The sequence below is a fragment of the Babesia microti genome, chromosome III, assembly GCF_000691945.2.
Source record: "Babesia microti strain RI chromosome III, complete genome".
NCBI classification, from domain to species: domain Eukaryota; phylum Apicomplexa; class Aconoidasida; order Piroplasmida; family Babesiidae; genus Babesia; species Babesia microti.
In genome coordinates, this window is record NC_027207.2 from 363803 (window position 1) to 384588 (window position 20786).

At 35.4% G+C, this 20786-nt stretch overlaps 9 protein-coding genes across 9 annotated transcripts; 3 read left to right on the plus strand and 6 right to left on the minus strand.

Moving 5' to 3' along the window:
* Nucleotides 1–496: 496 nt before the first annotated feature.
* Nucleotides 497–1813, plus strand: BMR1_03g01030 (hypothetical protein; the record flags this gene model as incomplete). The annotated part of the gene is made up of 1 exon (XM_012793362.1): nucleotides 497–1813. One exon carries the CDS (start codon nucleotides 497–499, stop codon nucleotides 1811–1813), a length of 1317 nt encoding a protein of 438 aa, XP_012648816.1.
* Nucleotides 1814–2735: 922 nt separating this feature from the next.
* BMR1_03g01035 (peripheral plastid protein 1, putative (PPP1)) lies at nucleotides 2736–3819 on the plus strand (the record flags this gene model as incomplete). Its single annotated transcript, XM_012793363.1, has 2 exons — nucleotides 2736–3607; nucleotides 3696–3819. 2 exons carry the CDS (start codon nucleotides 2736–2738, stop codon nucleotides 3817–3819), a joined length of 996 nt encoding a protein of 331 aa, XP_012648817.1.
* A 71-nt stretch (nucleotides 3820–3890) lies between these two features.
* BMR1_03g01040 (hypothetical protein) lies at nucleotides 3891–4510 on the minus strand (the record flags this gene model as incomplete). The annotated part of the gene is made up of 2 exons (XM_012793364.1): nucleotides 3891–4025; nucleotides 4046–4510. The coding sequence occupies 2 exons, from the start codon at nucleotides 4508–4510 to the stop codon at nucleotides 3891–3893; spliced, it is 600 nt and encodes a 199-aa protein (XP_012648818.1).
* A 165-nt stretch (nucleotides 4511–4675) lies between these two features.
* BMR1_03g01045 (minichromosome maintenance protein 5 (cell division control protein)) lies at nucleotides 4676–8060 on the minus strand (the record flags this gene model as incomplete). Its single annotated transcript, XM_012793365.1, has 12 exons — nucleotides 4676–4748; nucleotides 4770–4879; nucleotides 4900–5044; nucleotides 5112–5338; nucleotides 5361–5591; nucleotides 5613–5886; nucleotides 6610–6862; nucleotides 6951–7089; nucleotides 7135–7212; nucleotides 7235–7481; nucleotides 7572–7723; nucleotides 7746–8060. The coding sequence occupies 12 exons, from the start codon at nucleotides 8058–8060 to the stop codon at nucleotides 4676–4678; spliced, it is 2244 nt and encodes a 747-aa protein (XP_012648819.1).
* Nucleotides 8061–8855: 795 nt separating this feature from the next.
* On the minus strand, nucleotides 8856–11408 carry BMR1_03g01050 (non-specific polyamine oxidase; the record flags this gene model as incomplete). Its single annotated transcript, XM_012793366.1, has 1 exon — nucleotides 8856–11408. One exon carries the CDS (start codon nucleotides 11406–11408, stop codon nucleotides 8856–8858), a length of 2553 nt encoding a protein of 850 aa, XP_012648820.1.
* Nucleotides 11409–12115: 707 nt separating this feature from the next.
* On the minus strand, nucleotides 12116–15804 carry BMR1_03g01055 (DNA helicase MCM8; the record flags this gene model as incomplete). Its single annotated transcript, XM_021481893.1, has 15 exons — nucleotides 12116–12171; nucleotides 12192–12267; nucleotides 12288–12485; nucleotides 12712–13039; nucleotides 13311–13388; nucleotides 13410–13501; nucleotides 13522–13775; nucleotides 13847–13939; nucleotides 13961–14108; nucleotides 14188–14340; nucleotides 14361–14418; nucleotides 14440–14720; nucleotides 15046–15471; nucleotides 15665–15735; nucleotides 15756–15804. The coding sequence occupies 15 exons, from the start codon at nucleotides 15802–15804 to the stop codon at nucleotides 12116–12118; spliced, it is 2361 nt and encodes a 786-aa protein (XP_021338478.1).
* Nucleotides 15805–15903: 99 nt separating this feature from the next.
* BMR1_03g01060 (Chaperone protein DnaJ) lies at nucleotides 15904–16868 on the plus strand (the record flags this gene model as incomplete). The annotated part of the gene is made up of 4 exons (XM_012793368.1): nucleotides 15904–16012; nucleotides 16039–16140; nucleotides 16226–16684; nucleotides 16741–16868. 4 exons carry the CDS (start codon nucleotides 15904–15906, stop codon nucleotides 16866–16868), a joined length of 798 nt encoding a protein of 265 aa, XP_012648822.1.
* BMR1_03g01065 (3,5-cyclic-nucleotide phosphodiesterase) lies at nucleotides 17048–19248 on the minus strand (the record flags this gene model as incomplete). Its single annotated transcript, XM_021481895.1, has 6 exons — nucleotides 17048–17114; nucleotides 17290–17339; nucleotides 17360–17626; nucleotides 17853–18150; nucleotides 18171–18220; nucleotides 18574–19248. The coding sequence occupies 6 exons, from the start codon at nucleotides 19246–19248 to the stop codon at nucleotides 17048–17050; spliced, it is 1407 nt and encodes a 468-aa protein (XP_021338479.1).
* Nucleotides 19249–19536: 288 nt separating this feature from the next.
* BMR1_03g01070 (mitochondrial ribosomal protein S18 precursor, putative) lies at nucleotides 19537–20764 on the minus strand (the record flags this gene model as incomplete). The annotated part of the gene is made up of 3 exons (XM_021481896.1): nucleotides 19537–19612; nucleotides 19634–20116; nucleotides 20334–20764. 3 exons carry the CDS (start codon nucleotides 20762–20764, stop codon nucleotides 19537–19539), a joined length of 990 nt encoding a protein of 329 aa, XP_021338480.1.
* Between the last annotated feature and the right edge of the window lie 22 nt (nucleotides 20765–20786).

The following is a 20786-nucleotide window of genomic DNA, read 5'->3' on the forward strand; positions in this document are numbered from 1 at the left end:
GGAACTGATATTATGCCAGAATTCCATGACACACTATACAATATTTATAAATACAGAGTTGTTATGGTAAACAGTTAATTTGCTACTAACGGATACATGAATTTAACACAGAATTTCTAGAAATGGATAAAATCCAACAACATTTAAATATATACTTAATCACACCGTAAGGGGAGAATATTATTTAACACGCACATACTTGATAATTGAATTTATAATGGAAATTGTGCAATAAATGATGTGTGGAGCTGCAATATTTCTTCTCATGGGGTAATTTAATCTACAGTGATATTAGCAATAACGCTAGTTGATTGATTCTGTCATTGTTATGCATTTGTGGCTTTAAAAAGTTACTATTGTTGCACCACGATCTATTTTTCACTTACAAATACCGCGATCAGTCGTGACCCAAGTTCACTAGAAAATATTACTGCATCTATTTAAAGTATCAAATTACCAAGCATTATGTGTCAAGTTGTCAATTGGAGCAAGAAAAATGGCTTTTAGAATACACAAATATATGCACTTGTTGAAACAGAATTTTAGAGCCATTGAATGGAAGAATATCACCTTACTAATTCTTCTGCTTTTCCATATTATCTTCACCAACGCATACTATGACAATTGGAGTTCTTTATCAAAATTTTTCTTAAGGGGGGATGTATATTCCTCTTATTGCACCGCTGATGAACAGAAAGGACTTCCATTACCCGATGGAAGATGTGATAAACAAAGACTTTATGTATCAAAACTACTTCCAATTACTAGGTTCATCCACTGTGCCTTTTCTTGTATAGCAGGGTCTATGCTTGAGAAATTTGGACCATTTATTACAGCATCTATTGGGTTAACTGCTGCCATTTTATCGTGGATTTTAATAGGGTTATGGGTCAACGTTCACTGGTGTATTATCGCAAGCTGTGTGTTTAGGGCAGTATCGGTAGATACATCAGGATTTCCTGTCTTAATGATTAGGCAAAAGTTTCCAAATTGTAGGAATATGATTATGTCAATTATTGGAGCGTTTTCATCACTGAGTTCATCGGTACCCATCATATTGAATTTGATATTGGATGACACCAGAGTTACATTCACAGGCCTTTCACTAACCTATGCCTTTCTAATCTTAGGAATTACATGGATTGCAGTATCCATTATATTTTTGCGGTTCCTAGACGGCAAAGATTCGGAGATTGCGGTTGTCGATGCTGTGAGTATAAGTAATCGTATTTCCTTGTGGGATTGTTTGGTGTCAACTAAATTTGTCTGCATAGCCTCCTTCTTTTTCTGTGTTAATATAACTATGACATTTCATCAATACTTCATCAATTTCTCTTTTGATAGCGATTCACCGACCGTTAAAATACTGGAAATATCTTTTGTGGCATCATTTTTACCTTGTATAGCCCTTGGGGCGTATGTAGAAAGGTACGGCATCACAATTATATTACTGATACTCAACTCTGTTGGATTGGTAGTACCTATTCTATCACTGTACCCATGTAATGCCACAGGGATAGCAATGTCCCTTTGTATAATGCTGATATACTCATTATACATAACTTCCATATTTTGTTACGTACAGCTTGTGTTTCCAGCGTATAACTTTGGAATTATTGTCGGTATTATATCTACAGTTGGTGGCTGCGGATCCATTCTGTGTATATTCATAATTGATTTGTGTCAGACCGAAGATTACATTTTTAATGTAAACATTACAATGGTCTTCCTCAGATTGTTCGCATTTGTCCCTCTTATCTACATCCACAAGGCACGCTTTAGTGAAAAGATAAATAGCCAGACAACCGCTTAGAAAGTTGAGTGCCGATGTAACATAATTTTTATTCAGAGCTTTATCCTTAATCGCTAACTCATATTCGTTGGGTGAGATGATTAGTTGTATAGATGTACAATTAGATGCTAGTATGTGGATGGTTATGTATTTAAAATTCATTAATTAGTTCATCACAATCTAACCGTTTTTCTCTATTTATGTTGTTGCGTGTCAGTGTAGCAATTATAGTGTCTAACAATCAACTTCCGTGACAAATAGTTATACTAATATTTGGTTTTATGTAAAAAGAATTTATTCCAATGCATGATGATTGAATTGAACGTTGACGCATTTTCAACAATAAATTTTTATATTTAAAAAGATCCGCCATGTAATATCGAATGAGTTTACAATTAGAATTGTATGTATAAGAATTTACCTACAGCATTATATGGCAAATATCGTTGATAAAACATTTAAATCACTAGATTACATTTGTATAATTTTATTAGGGAAGTTCAAATATTCTTATAATAATATTAATACCATCATTATTATATATTGTGATATATTTTGCTGTGAAAATGAAACTTTAAGGCAAAAACACTTAGTATAAAATATATAATTAAATGTTTATGCATGAAACACATTGAAAAATAATCATGAAAATTGACAGATTGTTAAATTGTGACTAAAATCAATGGATTGAATAATTGTAGATATATAAGCACATATATGGATTGTTCACATAGAATCTATTATTCAGCGATTGACTGATATCATATAATATGGTAGTGTATATGACGCTGAGTAAATCAAATATATATATATATATATAGATTACGGGTAAAAGTGAGATCACTGAAGGGGGGATTATAGTGAATGATAATATAGGGCAGACACATGAATATTATGGAATCTCAAAATTTATTTCCATGAGTGAGAATCTGCACATTTGATTATGCAAATAATTAGTTTGTTTGCACAAAAAGTGGTGATCACAATTCAATTCATTGTAATAACACAAGCAATTGATTACTCTAATTGTACAGTTGGTAAGAACCCTAAAATAGCTTCTTCCAACGTATACAAGGACATTTTGACCAAGTCATTTTACACACCATATACTAGTTGTTTAGACGATATACCCGATAGACTTGAGGCAATTAGGAAAGGTGTTGACATATGTACTGAAAATGAACTAATCAACCAATTTCTAGAAGACAAATCGCAATTCAGCCCCCGGGCCGAAGCAATCCTCGAGGCTTCTCTGGATATATATAGAGAGATGGCATTGAATGGCAGTCTCAGTTGGAAATTCAAACGGTGGATTAAATCCATTCCAAATACAGATATTGATAAACAAGTGAAACAATTGTCCGAGTCTATACAACTTAAAATTCACAATATCTTCAGAAGGCATATTAAACGTGAAAAGATGAAAATATTGGATGAGATTTTCAATAATGGATTGCTAAGTGTAGTTTCAATTGACACAAGGAATATACTTGCTACTTTTCAAAAAAATATTGAAAACATGATACCAAAATTTAAACAACCTTTAAATTCTTTGAATTGGGATATTAAGGACGACTTGGAAGAATTGGATCATTTGCTAAAACGAGTTAGTAAAGGGGGCCAATCAATTGTAGCAAACCATTCAAACTCGGAAAAGGAACATGCCAAGGTCTTGAAGTTGATTAGGGCCCAACAAAGTCAAATAGAAATACTGGAAAAACAATTACAAAGAAGAGAACAATCAGGATCCCTTTCCTGTGGTCTATCTTATCGCAAACCGGATAGCAACTTGAATATCACAGCCACAATGGCTAGGTAGGCTGCCATTTTATGATTGTTTTAAATTTCATGTATATAACAATTATTACACATATAAAGTATAAACAAAGAATAATTAACGTAGAGGAAGAGGCACATTGAATGTATCATGTGTACCAGATGAATCAGCAGCGTTACTAGGACCTCATGGATTTGTAAATGGAGTGGGCCCTGGCAATCTTGGGATCAGCTTCACCATAAATATATGACAATACTTGATGCTAATATCAATTTTACAAAAAATATAACGTATTCAAACGTTTAACCCATGATAAATAGTTTATAAATCATCTTTGGGAGTCGATTTATTTACATTATCATTTCCTTGGGGTTTAGTTTTAATTTTATCATAGTATGATTTTGAATTATTTAGTGCGTTCGATAGAATTGCCATATTTTCTGGCGTTGCGTATTTCTAAGTTAAAGCAGTCATACCATTATACTATCCCACAACATAGGCGAGGAAGCTAGCTTTTTGAGTGTTTCCACAAGTTGATCGTTATCTTCATATCTCTTATTTTCATCCTTGCTCGTATCCTTACCATCACTCCTATTTTTTGATTTATCTTTAACAAACTGACTGTTCATATATGCCTTGAATAATGTGCTAAACAAATCCAGCGGCGACGCAGATTTTTTGCCTACTTTAGAATAGATATATAAATGATCATTATCGGCAAATTCAATGTCGTGACCAGTCCCCAAATCGAGAATTTTATCTTTATAGTAAATTATTGCCTCATTAGGGTTGCTAATATATTGTTTTAGTACCGTGGCAAATTCCGAGATACGCCTCCCCGATTCCAAAATATGTAATTTACCATCTAGAACAACATTAACTGTGGCACTCTCCACAAAACTAATCACTAAAGACGATATAACAACCGTCGCTAAAATCATACTAGAAATACGTATAGGGTTATTATGGCACGGCGCTATTTATTGACACTACAAGTTATGGGATGAATGCCAACGTTGTGAACAATAGTGTTAAAAATTCAAATAAAAGACAGACTTATAACAAACATTTCATAATATCTAGGCCCAATCTAATGATTAACCATATTAATCGACACGTCTGAGAGATCTATCTCCCCTTTCCTGAAGCACTCTCTTCTTAATCAATATACTAATTGCCCTAAATCACCCTAGTGCTTACTTTGATATAAATGAAACATCAAACCCTCGCATTTGCATATCCTTCATCAAACTGTTTCTAGTGACACGTTGACCGTTACGCAGGTGACTCAATATGTCATCTTCTGCTTGCTAAATAAGCACATAATAACCTTCACAAGTTTTTGTTCATCAATTGATAGCGATTCAAATACGAGTGTAGATTTGGCAGTTTCAGCCGTAGAGACTGTGAAGAGGTTGATGGCCATTTGTACATGCTTCTCTGTAGCAACGCTGGACAATTCCATACGGGCGAAACTGAATTATTTTTTTAAATTAAAAACACCATTAAAAAATATTTTATAAAAAAAGAAAAAATACTAACCTTTCAGATAGTCTAACGAGAGACTCCAACTGCCTAAGAGTGATAGGAATCTTCTTGGTGTTGGTGCGATTATCCATCCTATATTCTGTCCTTTTCTGAACGTAATAATTCCTCAAGCTATCCTTAGCGTCACGAGAAAGTATTGGGAAGATTGTTTGTCTTGCATATTGAATCAGACGCGTCAGCTTTTTCAAGGGAATGGGAGTGTCTACAGACTGACTTTTTGCCTAAATAAAGACCTTCACTCACTGCATGAAGACTTAGTATGTGTTTACACAGTGTAGTATCTCGATCAATATCCTCCTTGTCCTTCAGCAAAAATATGATGTCAAACCTTGAAAGGATTGTAGCCTTAAAATCATGTTGCTCTATGGTATCTGAGTCGTCATTATATGAGCCAAATGTGGGATTGGCGGCAGCTATTACTGAACATCTGGAATTCAACATAGTCGTAATCCCAGCTTTGGAAATTGATATTGTCTACATAATCCCCAAACTCACTTGTTGTTCCATTGCCTCATGTATAGCCACTGCATCGTCAGTGCGCATCTTGTCAAATTCGTCTATACAAACCACGCCTCCATCGGCCAAGACCATGGCGCCACCTTCAAGTGAAAACAAGCCCTGTCTATCCCTAACCACCGTAGCGGTTAAACCGGCAGCACTGCTTCCTTTACCAGATGTGTAAACGGACACCGGCGCCACTTTGTCGACGAATTTTAGAATTTGTGATTTGGCAACAGAGGGATCTCCCAGCATCAACATATTTATATCGCTAAATTATACGAATATAATAAAAATCTTAATGAGCGAATTTTCATTCATATTCAGGTAACATTTGAGTGATATTCATTAATATTTATGTACGTATGCGAATGTGAATATTGTTGTTGTTATGTTGTTCCTATCCAATTACCCCAAATTAATTGCTAGAACTTATCCCTGTTAAAATGGCCAATTTTCACACACAGGATATTATATTACCCTCATCATTCGTCAAAAACAATGCAAATATTGCAAAATATATTATCGCACCGATAATTGTTGATTAAAATTTCGTTCCCCATACACAAAAGTATCATTTAACAAAAATTTGAATACATTTACACAACATCTGCTTGTATTATGGGGTTTTATCGCTTTTGTAGTAAAATTTTCATGAGAAACCCGTTATTATGAGGGCGCATATACCATGAATACATATGGCAATTTAAAGGATACCAATTAAAAATTTTCAGAAAAATCTATACAAAACAAAATATTCACACCTTATCAACATAATCATGCAGATATGGATCATTAACAATATGTTATGACAGTTAGTGTTAGATATAAAATCAAATATTGTTCAGGACAGTAAAAATAGCATATGGGCATATTTCTATTTGTAATTAGGTTAAGGTTTAGGACTATCAGACATTCATGACCATATATTCATAAGCATGTTATTGTATACAAAATAGCCATTAAACCTGTTTAATCAGTGAAAAGTACGTACCCCCTAATTTTGGTTTCATTGCCAATCTTTTTGTGTGTGCCGCCGAACAACAAACATGCACAAGCCTTTTTAACATTCTCCAACCCATAAAGTGCGGGTGCTATTGACTTGAATATTTTCTCATGGACGTCGGGTTGTGAAGCTAATAACGTTAGGTCATTTGCTTCCTCCAAATCAAACTCAACATTCGAGTCTTGCATGTTTTGGAATTTCTGTATCCCAAGTACGTGCAAATACGAGCGGCCCGTTACGTCTGAGTGATATATTAATCAATTTCCATATAAATAACAGACAACTAAAATAATGTGCAATGCATATAAAATAAATATTGTGCATTTTACCATGTTTAGTAGCCCTTTTTTGTGAATTATAAAGTGTTAACACGCCGTGTACATGCACTCTATCTCCTGGTATGAGTTTTTCGCACAAATATCTAGTCATATTTAGCTCTAGATGCCTTGGCATATCTCCAGTAGGAACCTAACATTAAAATTTATCTGAAAAATTGTATAAGCGAACACTTACATCCTCTGGCAATTCCTGAATCTTGAGTGATTGCACATCAACAAATTTGCATTCATTTGGCAGTATAACATAAGGATACTATCTTAGCTGTTATTTATACCTTAACACCGTCACAACCCAGTTGTGGCTGGTTGACAGAAGATTCCACTGCCTTAAGCGTAGCTGCATAACGGCAAGTTTGTGGCATTGAAGGCTTGTCAATCCAAACTGGAACATCTAACGACATTTTATGATCGCAATAACGGCATTGCAACACTGCAGTTTTTAGTTTATGTTGGATTCGTCCAGCTTGGACCACAATTCCTGGTACAACAAGGAACCTTTCCTGGTTAATCGCTAGAAGGGATCTATATTATCTTATGAAAAAATTTCTTGCTTTTTTTTATTCCATATTTTGTTTAATTCTTAAATAAGTATATACAAGAGTTATTACACACCTTATGGGAGTAGGTTTGCAAAAGGTATTAAGCAAGTTAAGTTGTATGTGATTAATATAGACATCTCCACTCAGTTTATGCTGTTCCTTGCACACATTGTAACAAGCTGATTCGATTGTAGGTAGGTAGATCAAAGGACGTTCAGTCAGAGCCTGTATAACGCATAATTAATACCTTTACCAGTTGTTCTGCATAGTAATACGGCAATTTGATTTGAGTCATGGTGTCATCTACTTTTGCAGCTACGACATTTTGGAAATTGTATAAATCTTCTAGTTTTAGCTGCAATAGAAAATTATTGTTTTTGATGTTATCAAACAACTCACGCTTTAATTTACCCTGTTGCAATGAATTTGCCGAGTAAGCATTGATGAAATGTGTGAAATAAAGGTACACATTCGATAAACTGGGAAAGCTTCCTGGAAGGAGCATAAATTCCGGGCTACCCGCACCAGCATGATACACACGTCCTTCTTGCCCATCTATCATCTTACACTAACAGCACTATATAGGCAAATATGAATTGGAGAGAATTTATTGGTGGTAGTTTATTCATCTTATTGAAGACTAGTGATTCGTTTTGTTTATTTTAGTTTTATAAATAAAATTATTTTTGTATTATCAAATACGGATCCTAAACTTAAATTAAACCTATCACACATCTAGATTTTCACTGTTTTATATTAGTTGACGAATTTATTCCATATTTATTAGTAGATTACTCTATTTCCACTCAAAATAATTCATCTTCACTGCTAAAATTTATGATATATACCACTGAGCACTTTAATTTTATGTGTACAGATATTTAACATATTACCCGAGCGTTCCGTTTTACAACATCTAGTTTCTATTGCAAATGATATTATTTATCGATGTTCCATAAATAAATGTTTCAATTCATAAATACAATGATATTGCCAGATAGCGACGCCACTTCGATTCCTTCCGCAATCTTTACTCAAAATTATCCATCATCCTTAACCAATACTTATTAATTGATATTTATGGTTTATTTTTTAAATAACCATTCACTATATAATTATGGTAAAAAATTCTAGTCTAAATATTCTACAATTAACACACATTTCTGCATTTTAACCAATAAAGTGACTTCTACATTGTTATATCAACACTGGCATGCAATTTTAATGATTAAACAATACAACTAAATAACTACAAGTGTTTATGCCACATAAAATCGAACAGAATTGCAAAATATCATCTGCTATAGCTTCACATAGCTGTATATTACCCAAGTTGTGTTGTATCGTGTGATAAAAATTAACTTTTTACATACTTTATCAGAGATATATGCCTCCGCTTTAGCTTATCCACCTTTTTTTCAAACACCTTCCTGTCTCTTATCAGAACCCTCTTCTCATCAAATATACCCAACACCTTCTCCCGTATGTCTAATTCGCTGCCATTTGTACCATTGTTAGCGCTATTATAACCCTTGATACCATTAACTGCCAAATAGTTATTGCCAGTGGACAATCTCTCAATCGCTTCACACGAAGGACCCTCGTATATACAACAATTGCATCTTTTCACAATCACGTTTTCACCCATATTTTTGACACCGTTGTTCAAATCACAACCGTTTTTAATGTAACTGTAAGATTGCAATTCCCAATTTATGCGAGTCTGGCACATATCACTTACATGCGGATCCTTGCCGATGCGCACGAATTTGACGTCTTCATCCTCACCATCCGTCAAATAATAACCAATATACTTGTCTAAATCACAAGCACTAGAATTTTTATACATATACACCAACTCTTCAGCCGCTCTTATTCCTGTATCATAAGCACCATCAACGCATTGGTAATACGACCGGGATAGATATTCCCCTGCAAATAGCACCTTCGGATTGTCGATGGGATGAGGAGCCCTTAACACAAAAATGTCATCACCCGATGCACCGGACTTAGGGTAGGAATATGAACCCTTTGTATAAGGGTCATCATGCCAGCGAGTCAAATAGTAATACTTAGGCTTATTTACTGTGCATTTAAACATTAGCGATAAAATTTTCAAGCATTCATCTAGAACCTCATTATCAGTTAGCCCGTTGTAATCTATGGAGAATGGAGGAAATAGGTGTGCCAGTAACATCCCCTTATGCCCATAAGCATGCAAATTCATAAATTGAAACCTATGATCAAGACAATTGAACTGAATTGTATCTTTTGGCCAAAATACATCATGTTCGTCAAACTCCATTATCAACTTATTGTGATGGCCCATTGAAATGTTATTTAATACATTTTGTTTAGCCTCTAAGGGGGGACTAAAACAAATGTCGGTTAATGCCCCCGGGGATACAGTCACAATGCAATATTCACAAATGACGGTTAGTTGAGTCGAATCTTTGGTTACCATTGTCACGCTAACTGTGGGGTTTTTAGTGTCAGAATCATTGATCATCACAGATTTTACAACAGTATTAGTACAAATAGAGTTAGTTAGTGGCATTGCTAAATGATTTATCAACCAATTCCACCCCTCAACCATGACCTTATCCGAACAATTATTCAACGTAAATGGCTGTGGTTTCACAGTATTTTGGAGTCTTGAGTTGGCTGCTATAAATTTTGAATCCTTAATCGCACCATAAAGAGTGCCAAATTCGTGACTTGTGCTCATTTCATTCTTAATATTACACATCAACATGCTGCTATCGTCCAGTGAACCATTGTAACCAAATCTAGTTCTCACAATGCTCCAAAACAAACAAAAGTCCACAAATGTTAGCTCCTTTTGGGATAAATGCTTGGTTATGACTATGAATTTAAATGCTTGCTTTATCAGTTCAAATAGGCTGATATTTGTGGCTATTGGTGGCTGCTCAATTGAACCAATGGAGGAGCGGGATTCATCATCCGTGGAATCGTCTGGAGACGCCTTTCGTAGGGGCAGCTCCCCTATCAGTACGGGATTAGCCTCCAAAGTGGGTACTAATTCATTGTACAGCATCATCAGGGATCCCCTACTGAAATCGAAAGGCTTACTTGCTCCAGATTTTATACCACTACGAAAATAGATAGTACCATCAGACTCTTTCAAATCAATAGCTGCGTTTCTGGTAAGTTCAAAAAGATGATGCATCCACACGACCCGCTCCAATGGAATGATATTTCCTTGGTAATCGTACCAATTGCAGTACAAAGTCGATTCCCAACATCCGCCGCAAGTATCAGCAACTTTTGGTTTAAGTTGCATTGCTAGACCCACTAGAGACTTGGTACCCCTTCTAGATCTAACATCTGTGGCAGCACCTTGAATGCAGTGTAGATAATTTGCCCCCAATGGTATTCCATTTTTACAACTCCTCATTCTACCACCAATTTCGCATGCTTCTACCAGAAACGTCGATATACCTTCATTAATTAGAAGATTTGATGCTGCAAGTCCTGCTACTCCCGCCCCGATGACTACAACTTTTACGTCTGTTTGTAAACTTTTCAGTAGGTTTAATGTTTGGGAGCGTTGTGTTGTGGAATCTGGTACCGGAAGTGAAAGGTGAGGGCCAAATTTTTGGAAACAAAAATTTACTTTTCCTGGCTGCAAAACTTGACAGATATTTAGTTCAGTGGATATGAGTCTAACTGTGTAATTATAACGGCCATCTCTGGCCGTGGAGACATGACGTTCAATTGTGAGTGAGGGAGTATAGAGATATTTCTTTAGTATGCAACATCGGAAGTTATTCATTAAAGCGCTGTATAATGGATGAGACTTTTTGTCAAACAACTTACAGACTTCTGCGTCGACGAACTCCCTTTGCTCGCGAGATAAATATGCAAAGACCAGCAACCATCTTCTCATTGAGGACCCCAAAATAGTGATTCTTTATGTATATGAATTGATTATTTTCGTATATAATTCAGAATGCTTAACAAAATGCGGCATTAAAGTCCACAATGAGCACAGTCTTCTGTGTTTGTATAACAACGTTCCCACATTCACACGTTTAGTCTATGACGAACTTATCTGTTCTGGAAAATGTGTATTATGTTGTTATTTTATCTAAATATTTTGTATTCTAACCTAGACAGTGAAACATATTGTTAATTTTTTAATTATTCGATTTTAAATACCAATTAACAATTTTGATCCCATCTTCCACCATGCATTCATTCAATTTGTCACTTACAACCCCCAAATTATCTTAAATTTCCATTATTATATATTCAAAAACTAAAAACTATCAACAATTTACACCAATTCAACCAAAATACATTAGACATTAGCCTAGTTAACAAACAACTTAGTCAATGGTTGATCAACCAACAAACCTTGACTCTATTAAACAGATATACTAGTTTATATCCTACTAGTTATTTAGAAATATTAAATTAGTACAAAAACTTAATAATGGCTATTAAATAATGGCTGTGTGTAACTGTATCAACCAAGATTGGTTGACTAATGGGTGAGCCTTAACTGTAAATTGTTATTAAAATAACGAAAAATTGTACAAAAACAATAACAACATTATTCTATACATATATCAACAAGCATTTCAAGTGTCTTCATTGTACCACTTCCCATCCGTTTACCGTTTTAATAATAAACCCACTATAATTTGCTGAGTCAAAAAGTACCTACCTCTCTCTATAAGAGAATCAACATCCATATTTATATTACAGCCTCCAATTACATGTCTAGCTGCCTCTTCCAACTCCTAAATTATGACTGTTATACATTTGTACTGTATGTGCTACGGTGCATCCCATGCATTTGCACCAGATATTCTATGAAGCGGTGGATAATACTGCCCTTCAACCTACGCCTAGTAGATTTAGGTTCACTGTAGCTATACAGTGTATGGTTGTACAGTTCGACGATTTCTTGGGCATGCCCGTCCTTAATTATTTCGCTAAAGTCTCCTCTAGCGCGGGCCTAAATTAGATCAAACAATTTACGGGGTTCATTGTAACTTATTTCAATTAATCATACACCATTCATACATATACAAAATACTCGCTATATTCATCATATATTTAGACACAGCTTGTCAGGTTTTATATATTATGCAAACCCTCAATTATAAATTGTTTACATCTATTGCAGCGGTTATTGATGATTAACTTTTATTGAACAAATGTTAAAATAATGAATAGTATACCTGTGCCAAACGAATCAGAGCCTCCAATTGACGTATTGTGACTGGAAATGGAGATATAACTTTTAGTTTCCTAAAATAGTTCTTTATTATATTGGCGCTAGAGTGCGTAAATTTGGGGTCAGGTAGAGATTTGGCATATTTAATGTATGCTTGAATGAGTTGACTTGGGACCTGATCTGAGTTTTCAAAACATGTAATTTTATCGCCAAGTGCCCCACTGCTGCTGCCCCCAAGTGAATATTGTTGGCACTTATCATTATTGCTCTCGTTCAACTCCAGGATGCTATTGGAAACACGGGAATCTGTAATGAATGTGGAGTCTCCATCCCTAACATTAAAATTAAAGCTTTAATTTCACTAATAGCGAACTAAAAGTGTAAACATTGTTGCTCCAAGTAAAAACAATTATTTATATTATATGCGCCATTCATATTGACTATAAAAATTGTGAATGAAATCACATTATTTATTTGCAAAAATATGTACAAAATGACCCCAACTAGGAACAATATATTATGTATAATTCACAGTAGGGTGGCATTCAGACAATTAAATTTAGCAATTAATCCACTTTGATTATTCAATTATTTAAATATTACCTTAGAAGAAACAACAAATCAAAACGATTGAGCAAGGGAAATGGAATGTTCACATTATCTACCAAAGGCTTGGATTCCCTGTATCAACTGCTTTCCTACGAAAACTTTCCCATCTTTGGATTTGCAGCACAAATCAAAGTACACTTAGCACTAAGTGTACAAACAACACCAGCCTTTGATATAGACACTGTCTAAATTAGTACAAAAGCACCTGTTGTTCCATACTCTCCAGAAAAGCATGTTGCTGAGCTTGAGAAACCTTGTCAAGTTCATCAATGCAACAGGTGCCTCCATCTGAGAGAATGAGAGCGCCAGCTTCAAGGATAAATTCCGTACTATCTGTTTCTCGTATGAGAGATGCGGTTAACCCGCTTGCTGACATTGAACCGCCAGAGAAGAAGCGGCCTGTTTCTGCTAAATTGCATAAACCTCGCAGTATTTTGCTCTTTCCTACTCCAGGTTCACCTAAATATTTTTAAGTAATATAATCAATATAATTTTAAAAAGATAATATATATAACATAATGTATGCCTACCTATCAATAGGCAATGGATGTTGCCTCTCTTAACCAATCCCCCCCTATGGTCAAATATGGGAGTGCCTCCTAGTAAGCATAACAACAATCCGGCTGCATTGGTGTTATTTGTACCTTTAAGGTAGGGATGGCCTATGATACTTTTACAAATTGAGGAGGAGATTAGGTAATAACGCAAGGGTTCATTTAATTGTAAATCACGAATGAAGTTGTCGTACCTTGAATCCCAGGTGGAGGTGTCACCTTTCATTTTTTCGTCGCCCTAAATGTCAACAGATAACATTCCAAATTTATACATCAAAAGATTTGTAAATTTGACATATATAATATGATGGACCTACTGATGTAATTGACAGAGCTTGCAAGTAGATATTTAGCAACGCATTGGACAGTCCCTTCCTCCCCCTATCTTGAGCAATTCTTGAAGCGCGTACGATACCAACAACTGTGACAATATTTCCAGGCATACAATTATCAATCATACTTCCCGATAGCTATTTTAATCGCAATTTACTTCTATATCAATAGATTTGGGGGGTTTGTCCGACAAATCCCGGTAACATTCCTGGACTCTGAAATAGTAGCATACATACCTTATAGTTTGGTGGTTGCAGATTTTTGAGTGATGCCTCAATATTTTAAATCTGGAGGATTTGCAAGAGTTTAACGCACATTTTGTAGGCATGTGAAACCTCCCTTCAACAAGTGACTGGAAAAAGTTGCACCTGCAGGTCAAGCACTTAAAAAGTATGGAATTGACTCTTGGTTTTACTGTACTGATCCGTTGTACCTGGCCACAAATGGAAGCAATATAGCCTACATTGCGGCTTCTTAAATTGTCAAATCCAGTTGTAGGTATGTTAAACAGTAGAATCTGAATTAATTAAATGTATTGAAATTTACAAATGTAGTAGGATATGAGATTTTTTGCACAAAATATACACATTCTCTGGTATAATCTTATACAAATATGTGTATTTGTATAAGATTATTAAAAAATACAAGTAATTAAAGTGCTTAGATTGTAGTGTTTTGGGTTATATACTGTAGAAAAACCACATAAATATCGCCCACAAAAATCAATACATAGTTAAAACGAATCAATCATATAAACACCATATACACCACTAATTAATCATGTATCACATGCATTTAATTATAATAAGCATATTTAATAAATAAACTTATTGAGTGCGTACCCTGAGTAGTTGTATCTGTATATTGTTCGTCTGTAAAATATCCAGCAAATTATAACACTCCAATGTAAAGATGAGATTGTTATTAGTATTTTGCAAATTGTAGTCGATCATCTTATATCCATCAGAACGGTATTTCCCAGCATATTCCTCCAGTTTAGCAGCATCCTTAGGCAATCCGCCGCTAATATGATCGCCATACACAGTATGACTAGTAGTATTGCTTGGGTTGTGATGAGATGGAACGAATTTTGTGAAATTTTTGTCCAGGCCCGATTTTATCAGTACTAGATGTATTGATGCAGAGATTTTGGATAATGTTATATCAGGAGAGGTGAATATTTGTAATTGAAAATTTATCGGCGCCAGGGGAAGAATAGTTTCATAGTCAATGGCCACTTCGAAGTCCTTCCTTATCCGCCAGAGTTCCTGCATCATTTTCAAGAATTATTATAAATTATAATAGCGATTAGGTAGATTTAAAAATTTTTTTTGGTGGATTTGTGGAGTAAAAAGTCATTGAATGATGGAAAAGGTTATACATGTAAATATGTGTGGGTGATTTATTGATGGAAGACAGATTTGTTGACATAAAATATGACATATATAGCTAGTAACATACTGGATCAATAAGTGTTAATTTATTACGGATGAAGATCTCTGTCCATTCACTTACACATTCCATAATTTGCGCTGAATGATCACATGCTTACGATCATTTGCATGTTCTGGCAAGTAAAGACACAATATAACGTTGTCCATTATGGATCGATTTGGCTCAGGAAGATTGCACTAGTGACAAGAACATTTGGATTGAATATCGCGAGCTGAGCACCACGCTATGGGGAATATCAGCGCATCATGGGGAATGATCCTAAGGGCTACTACCGCCTATTAGGGTTGCAACAAGATGCCACGCTTAATGACATCAAGAAAAGGTATCGTGAATTAGCACTCAAATACCACCCAGGTATCATAGTACATTTGATCATGTAGATAAAAATCCAAATGATCGAGAACTGGCTTCAGAGAAATTTAAACAACTGGCCCAGGCCTATGATGTACTTTCTAACCCTGAAAGCAGGGCTGCTTATGATTGTATGTCAATATAAACAATATATATACCTTTAATTTTTACATCAAACGATGTAAAAATTAAAAAATACTACAAAATTTTATATAGGTGGCACAAATGGCACTAAAAACTTTGTTGGGACAAATTTTGGCTTTCATGACGCTGAAAGAATATTTGAAATGGTATTTGGGTCAGATCTCTTTGAAGATATATTTCGTTCTGGCTTTGCCACCAGCTCTAGTACTAGTGCCAGAACCAACGTAAAATTCAATGGGGGCAATAAGGGTCGAAATAGGAGGCAAAGGAATCGAAATTTTGACGATTTCTTTGATGAATCCCCTCCTAGTTTCTTCACTTTCGAAGAGGAATTTGATGATTTCCCAGATTTCGGTGGATTTGGTGGCTTTAATGATTTCGGTAGAGGGATTTTCCAGCAAATGCTATCACAGCAGTCGCGCAATTTTTCTAGTTTTAATAGAGGCCCAGTCCATGTCCAGTCATCTGTCACTTGCTATACAAATGGCGTTGGAACTACGAGAGTTTCTAAATCAGTTAGGGATGTAAATGGTGAGTTTCCATAGGGAAAATTGTTATTGATCAATATACTAGCATTTTTAACCCAGGAAGAACCACAGGAGAGTTTACTGAATACTATGTAGATTCGGGAGGCAATACTCATATAAGATCTGGGACAATTGGTGGTAATACCAGCAGGGACAATAATCGTCGCATAGGAAATCGCCGCCACTAGCCCAAATTTGAAATAGTTAAAGAATTTCTAAATCGAAGTAGCATATCCCAACGCTATCTTTTTAAATTAAACAAATTTTAATGAAGACGCCTTATGTATAACACCAGTCTTTAATTTTTTGTACAAATGAAAAACTACCAAACTAAACCGAAGTAGAATTAAAATTACTTTAGTGTATATTATTTGGGCGAGAGTTTTTTACTCCACTCTGATATGTTATTATTCACATTAGCGATTACCGTGTTGCTGTGTTAGCCGAATAATATACTGTGTAGTATAATTCGTTGTAAACCATAAATATACAGTTGATTGTGACAACAATATTTATTTATGTGCAGTGTGAATACTTAGAAGTTTTGTAAAAATGAATGAATATGTAAATTTGCACAATTTTAAATACATTATTTAAGTTTTGTGTTACCTAACAAACTTTTTATCCGTTTCTAGGTGCTGTAGTTCTTCCATAAGGGGCTGAATGAATCAAAACTTACAATAGCGATACATTTTAAGAAGTTTATCTGCGTAGAAGGCAGTTGGTCGGCAGAGTTTCGATCACAAAGAAATGATACTGGTAGCCCGAGTCTCTTTTCATCATCGCCCTGATCGTAAAACTCGTCAGTAACCAACTTTGTCCATTGCAGATGAGATTCCCAATTTACAGCAACATGGCCGATGTCGGCAGCTTTCATGCATATCACTAGTGCTTTCCACATATCCTCCTGGTTGCAAAGGTCAAAATTGCCACTTAGGCGCTTTTCCTGGATAAAAAGTAGGGAAATGTGATAAATTAGGAGAATTTGTAAAAAAGTTATGTCGTACATATATTATATTATGGAAATTTTGGAATAATTTGCTAATTACTCTAACTAAAAGACAAATCCATCACACAATTATTCACATATAAATGAATTATACATTTATAATGCTGAAAAAAACGAAAAAATGTATCAAATCACACAAATCGAAATAACATAGTTGTGTTACCTTAATTTCATTTACATGATTAAAGTGGCATCGCATATCCGTAGCGAGTATCAGTTCCACGATGCGTTTGCGCATGTTTTGCCAGTCTTTCGCGCCAAATTGGTTGACAAATTCTGGATGACAACGCAAAATGTGGAATAGTAGAGATGAGTGATAGTTCTCCAGTGTACTAATGTCATTGTATATTAGTGATAGGGGATTGGCAGTGTTTGCCAAAAATAAATTGTTTCTTCCTGGATGGCCCACATCATGTGCCAGAGCCGCCAAGACAAATGCCACGTGATCGTAGCTTGATAAGCTGCGTAAGTGATAACTTACAGTGCCTCCACTCCAATTTCCCGAGACAAAATTACCGCAAGATGTGCAACCTGAATTAAATTTATTGTGCTTTGAGATTGAAAAATGTAATTTTGTCATGAAAATTAGAAATATTTAACTATCGACATTTAATAATTAAATCACATAGGTCATGATTATTTATATATCGTGACACATTTGGCTGATTTATTGACTCTTGATTGATAATTATGTTATATAAAATTGCCGAAACCACTTGTATACACTTTAATATAGGATTATGTAATAAATATGGTGTGAACATTAGTGTGTAATTATACATTAGTATTATGAATAAAGTGATACGCATTGAATTATATTATTTATAGGCAAAACATGAAAAAATTCTAGCATTTTTTAAATTTAATATAATTAGTATACATACCATAGCACCGTGTAACGAGTTGTGATAATGGTTCGGCTGGTACTCCCTTTGTATATCCATTAACAGAGGCAACAAATATTGCAAACATGAAGGATGGAATTTTGAAAGGGTTTTTTTCAGCAGTGCAAACCCAAAAACCACAACTGGGCCTTTTGCATTGACAACATCCACATTCTTGTACTGGGCTAAGAAATCAAAGTCCCAATAATTACCCAGATCGCAATAGTTTTTGGACAGGTTATTTATGAGTGTATAGTTATAATCGTTACCCATATCGGTATCGCTCCTAGCGGTGTAATTGTTCACCGCCCTTCTATTCTTGGCGCCACAATTTTGATTGTTAGCCTTTCCATCGTCCAAATCATCACCAGTATATGATCCATCGTTCGTGCAATCAGATAAGCGATGTGTTAAATTCCTGTAGCTGTTAGGAAATGAATTGGCGTCGACTTTAGAGTGGTTGACGCCCTTACAAATATTGGCAAATATGTTTAGGCGATCGAAATAGCTGTGAAAGTAGTCATTTCGGATTGAAACCTTAGTGGAGCTAAACTTCTCGTTCACCGCCAACTGAATCCGTTCCAAACTTTTCCATATTTGTTGTGGCGGAAAATTTGTGTTTTCATTCATCAAAAAATTCCGGATCACCTCCAGTGCAGAAGTAAGGTCATCCATCATACGCCACACATAACCCACACTAATCAGCCTGTTACTAATTAGCACTAATTCCTACAATTCCCTCGATTTTTATAAAACAACCATTTTTAAATATTAAATTGTATTATACACACATTTCCACACTATTTGTATACGTTATTATTAAAAAATTAATTACATTATGCCATACGGAACATTTCAATCTACACCAATTACATACTGGTGATATAAACAATTTTATCTTGTACATCGGCGCTGCTGCTGATTACCAGTTATTAACGCTAGAACATTATTCTCAACAATTAATCACATATATGTTACATTGTTATCCGTACTACTGGCATCACTGCCACTCGACTTATGCGCCTCATATTTCAGTAACCTAAGTCACGCATATACTTACCTATGGAGATTGATCTTGGCATCCCTCTTGGCCAGAACAGTTAGCATGGCCCTGGCCCTTAGATCGCCTTGGTTGATGTATAGATGTGTTAGTTCATCGGCCAAGTACTGGAGGGGATCCATTATTGGAATCCTGTCCCTAATCCTTGGCTTCCAGTCAAAGGGGAACACGGCCATGTCACGGGCTATCCTTATAGCCCTAAAGATCTGTCTCTGTTGACACCTGGTTGCCAAAGTGAGCCTTCGCGGTAAAATTTGCCCATTATCTGCAACAAAGTGGAACAGGGCATGCAAATCCTTCCAGTCAAATGGGCGTCTGTTATTAGCTAGTACACGGCGGATATTTGGATTTGGATCCCAAAATTTTTCGTGTTTAATCTGATCAGGTTCTGGCGCTTCAACGTGCGAATATTCTGTTTGGTCTTCCTGTAGTAGTTTTTTGATGCGATTCCTTTCCTTCATTATTTCAGCGTAAGATGCGATTCTAAGTAATAATTATATTATAAATCAAGATTTTTGATATTCTAACCAATCTATTATATAACAATTTTCTGGAAAATCGCATGTTTTACGTTGTCAATTTGATAACCACAGACATATATAATTTGTTAAAATTATGTATATATTATAATGGGAGATGAAGTAATTAGTGAAAATTCCCAAAATTTTATATTTACCCATTATAATAGGAGTATCCTTACTTGGTGTACTCGTGGAAATCCAGAGCTATCTGGCGTTTCAACTCGTCCACCTTCTGAAAAGGGTCCCAGTACAAATGTCTGGAATCATTAACAAATGGCAAAGGCCGGCCTGACGAGTCCATTTTTTTGGGCGGGAATTCTTGCATAGGATTCACACGCCTAAAAATTGTGGCCACAATCCTCGCTTCCTTTTGATCCAAATCGTCAATCACTGCAGATTGACCAAATTTGCGCTCGTCTAACTCAAACCGTTTCCGATATATACGATCAAGGCACTCCTGGAACAAACTATCTGTGCCTAACGGTATTTCCTTTGTACTCATCTGATTAGCATTGGTTTTTGGTTTTGATGTATGTGCCTTTGCATATTCAGTCTCCTTAAGTCGCTTGGATCCAAAATATCTTCGCTGCAGCAATTGCCTACAATGCATGGTGTGGAATTTATAAATAACA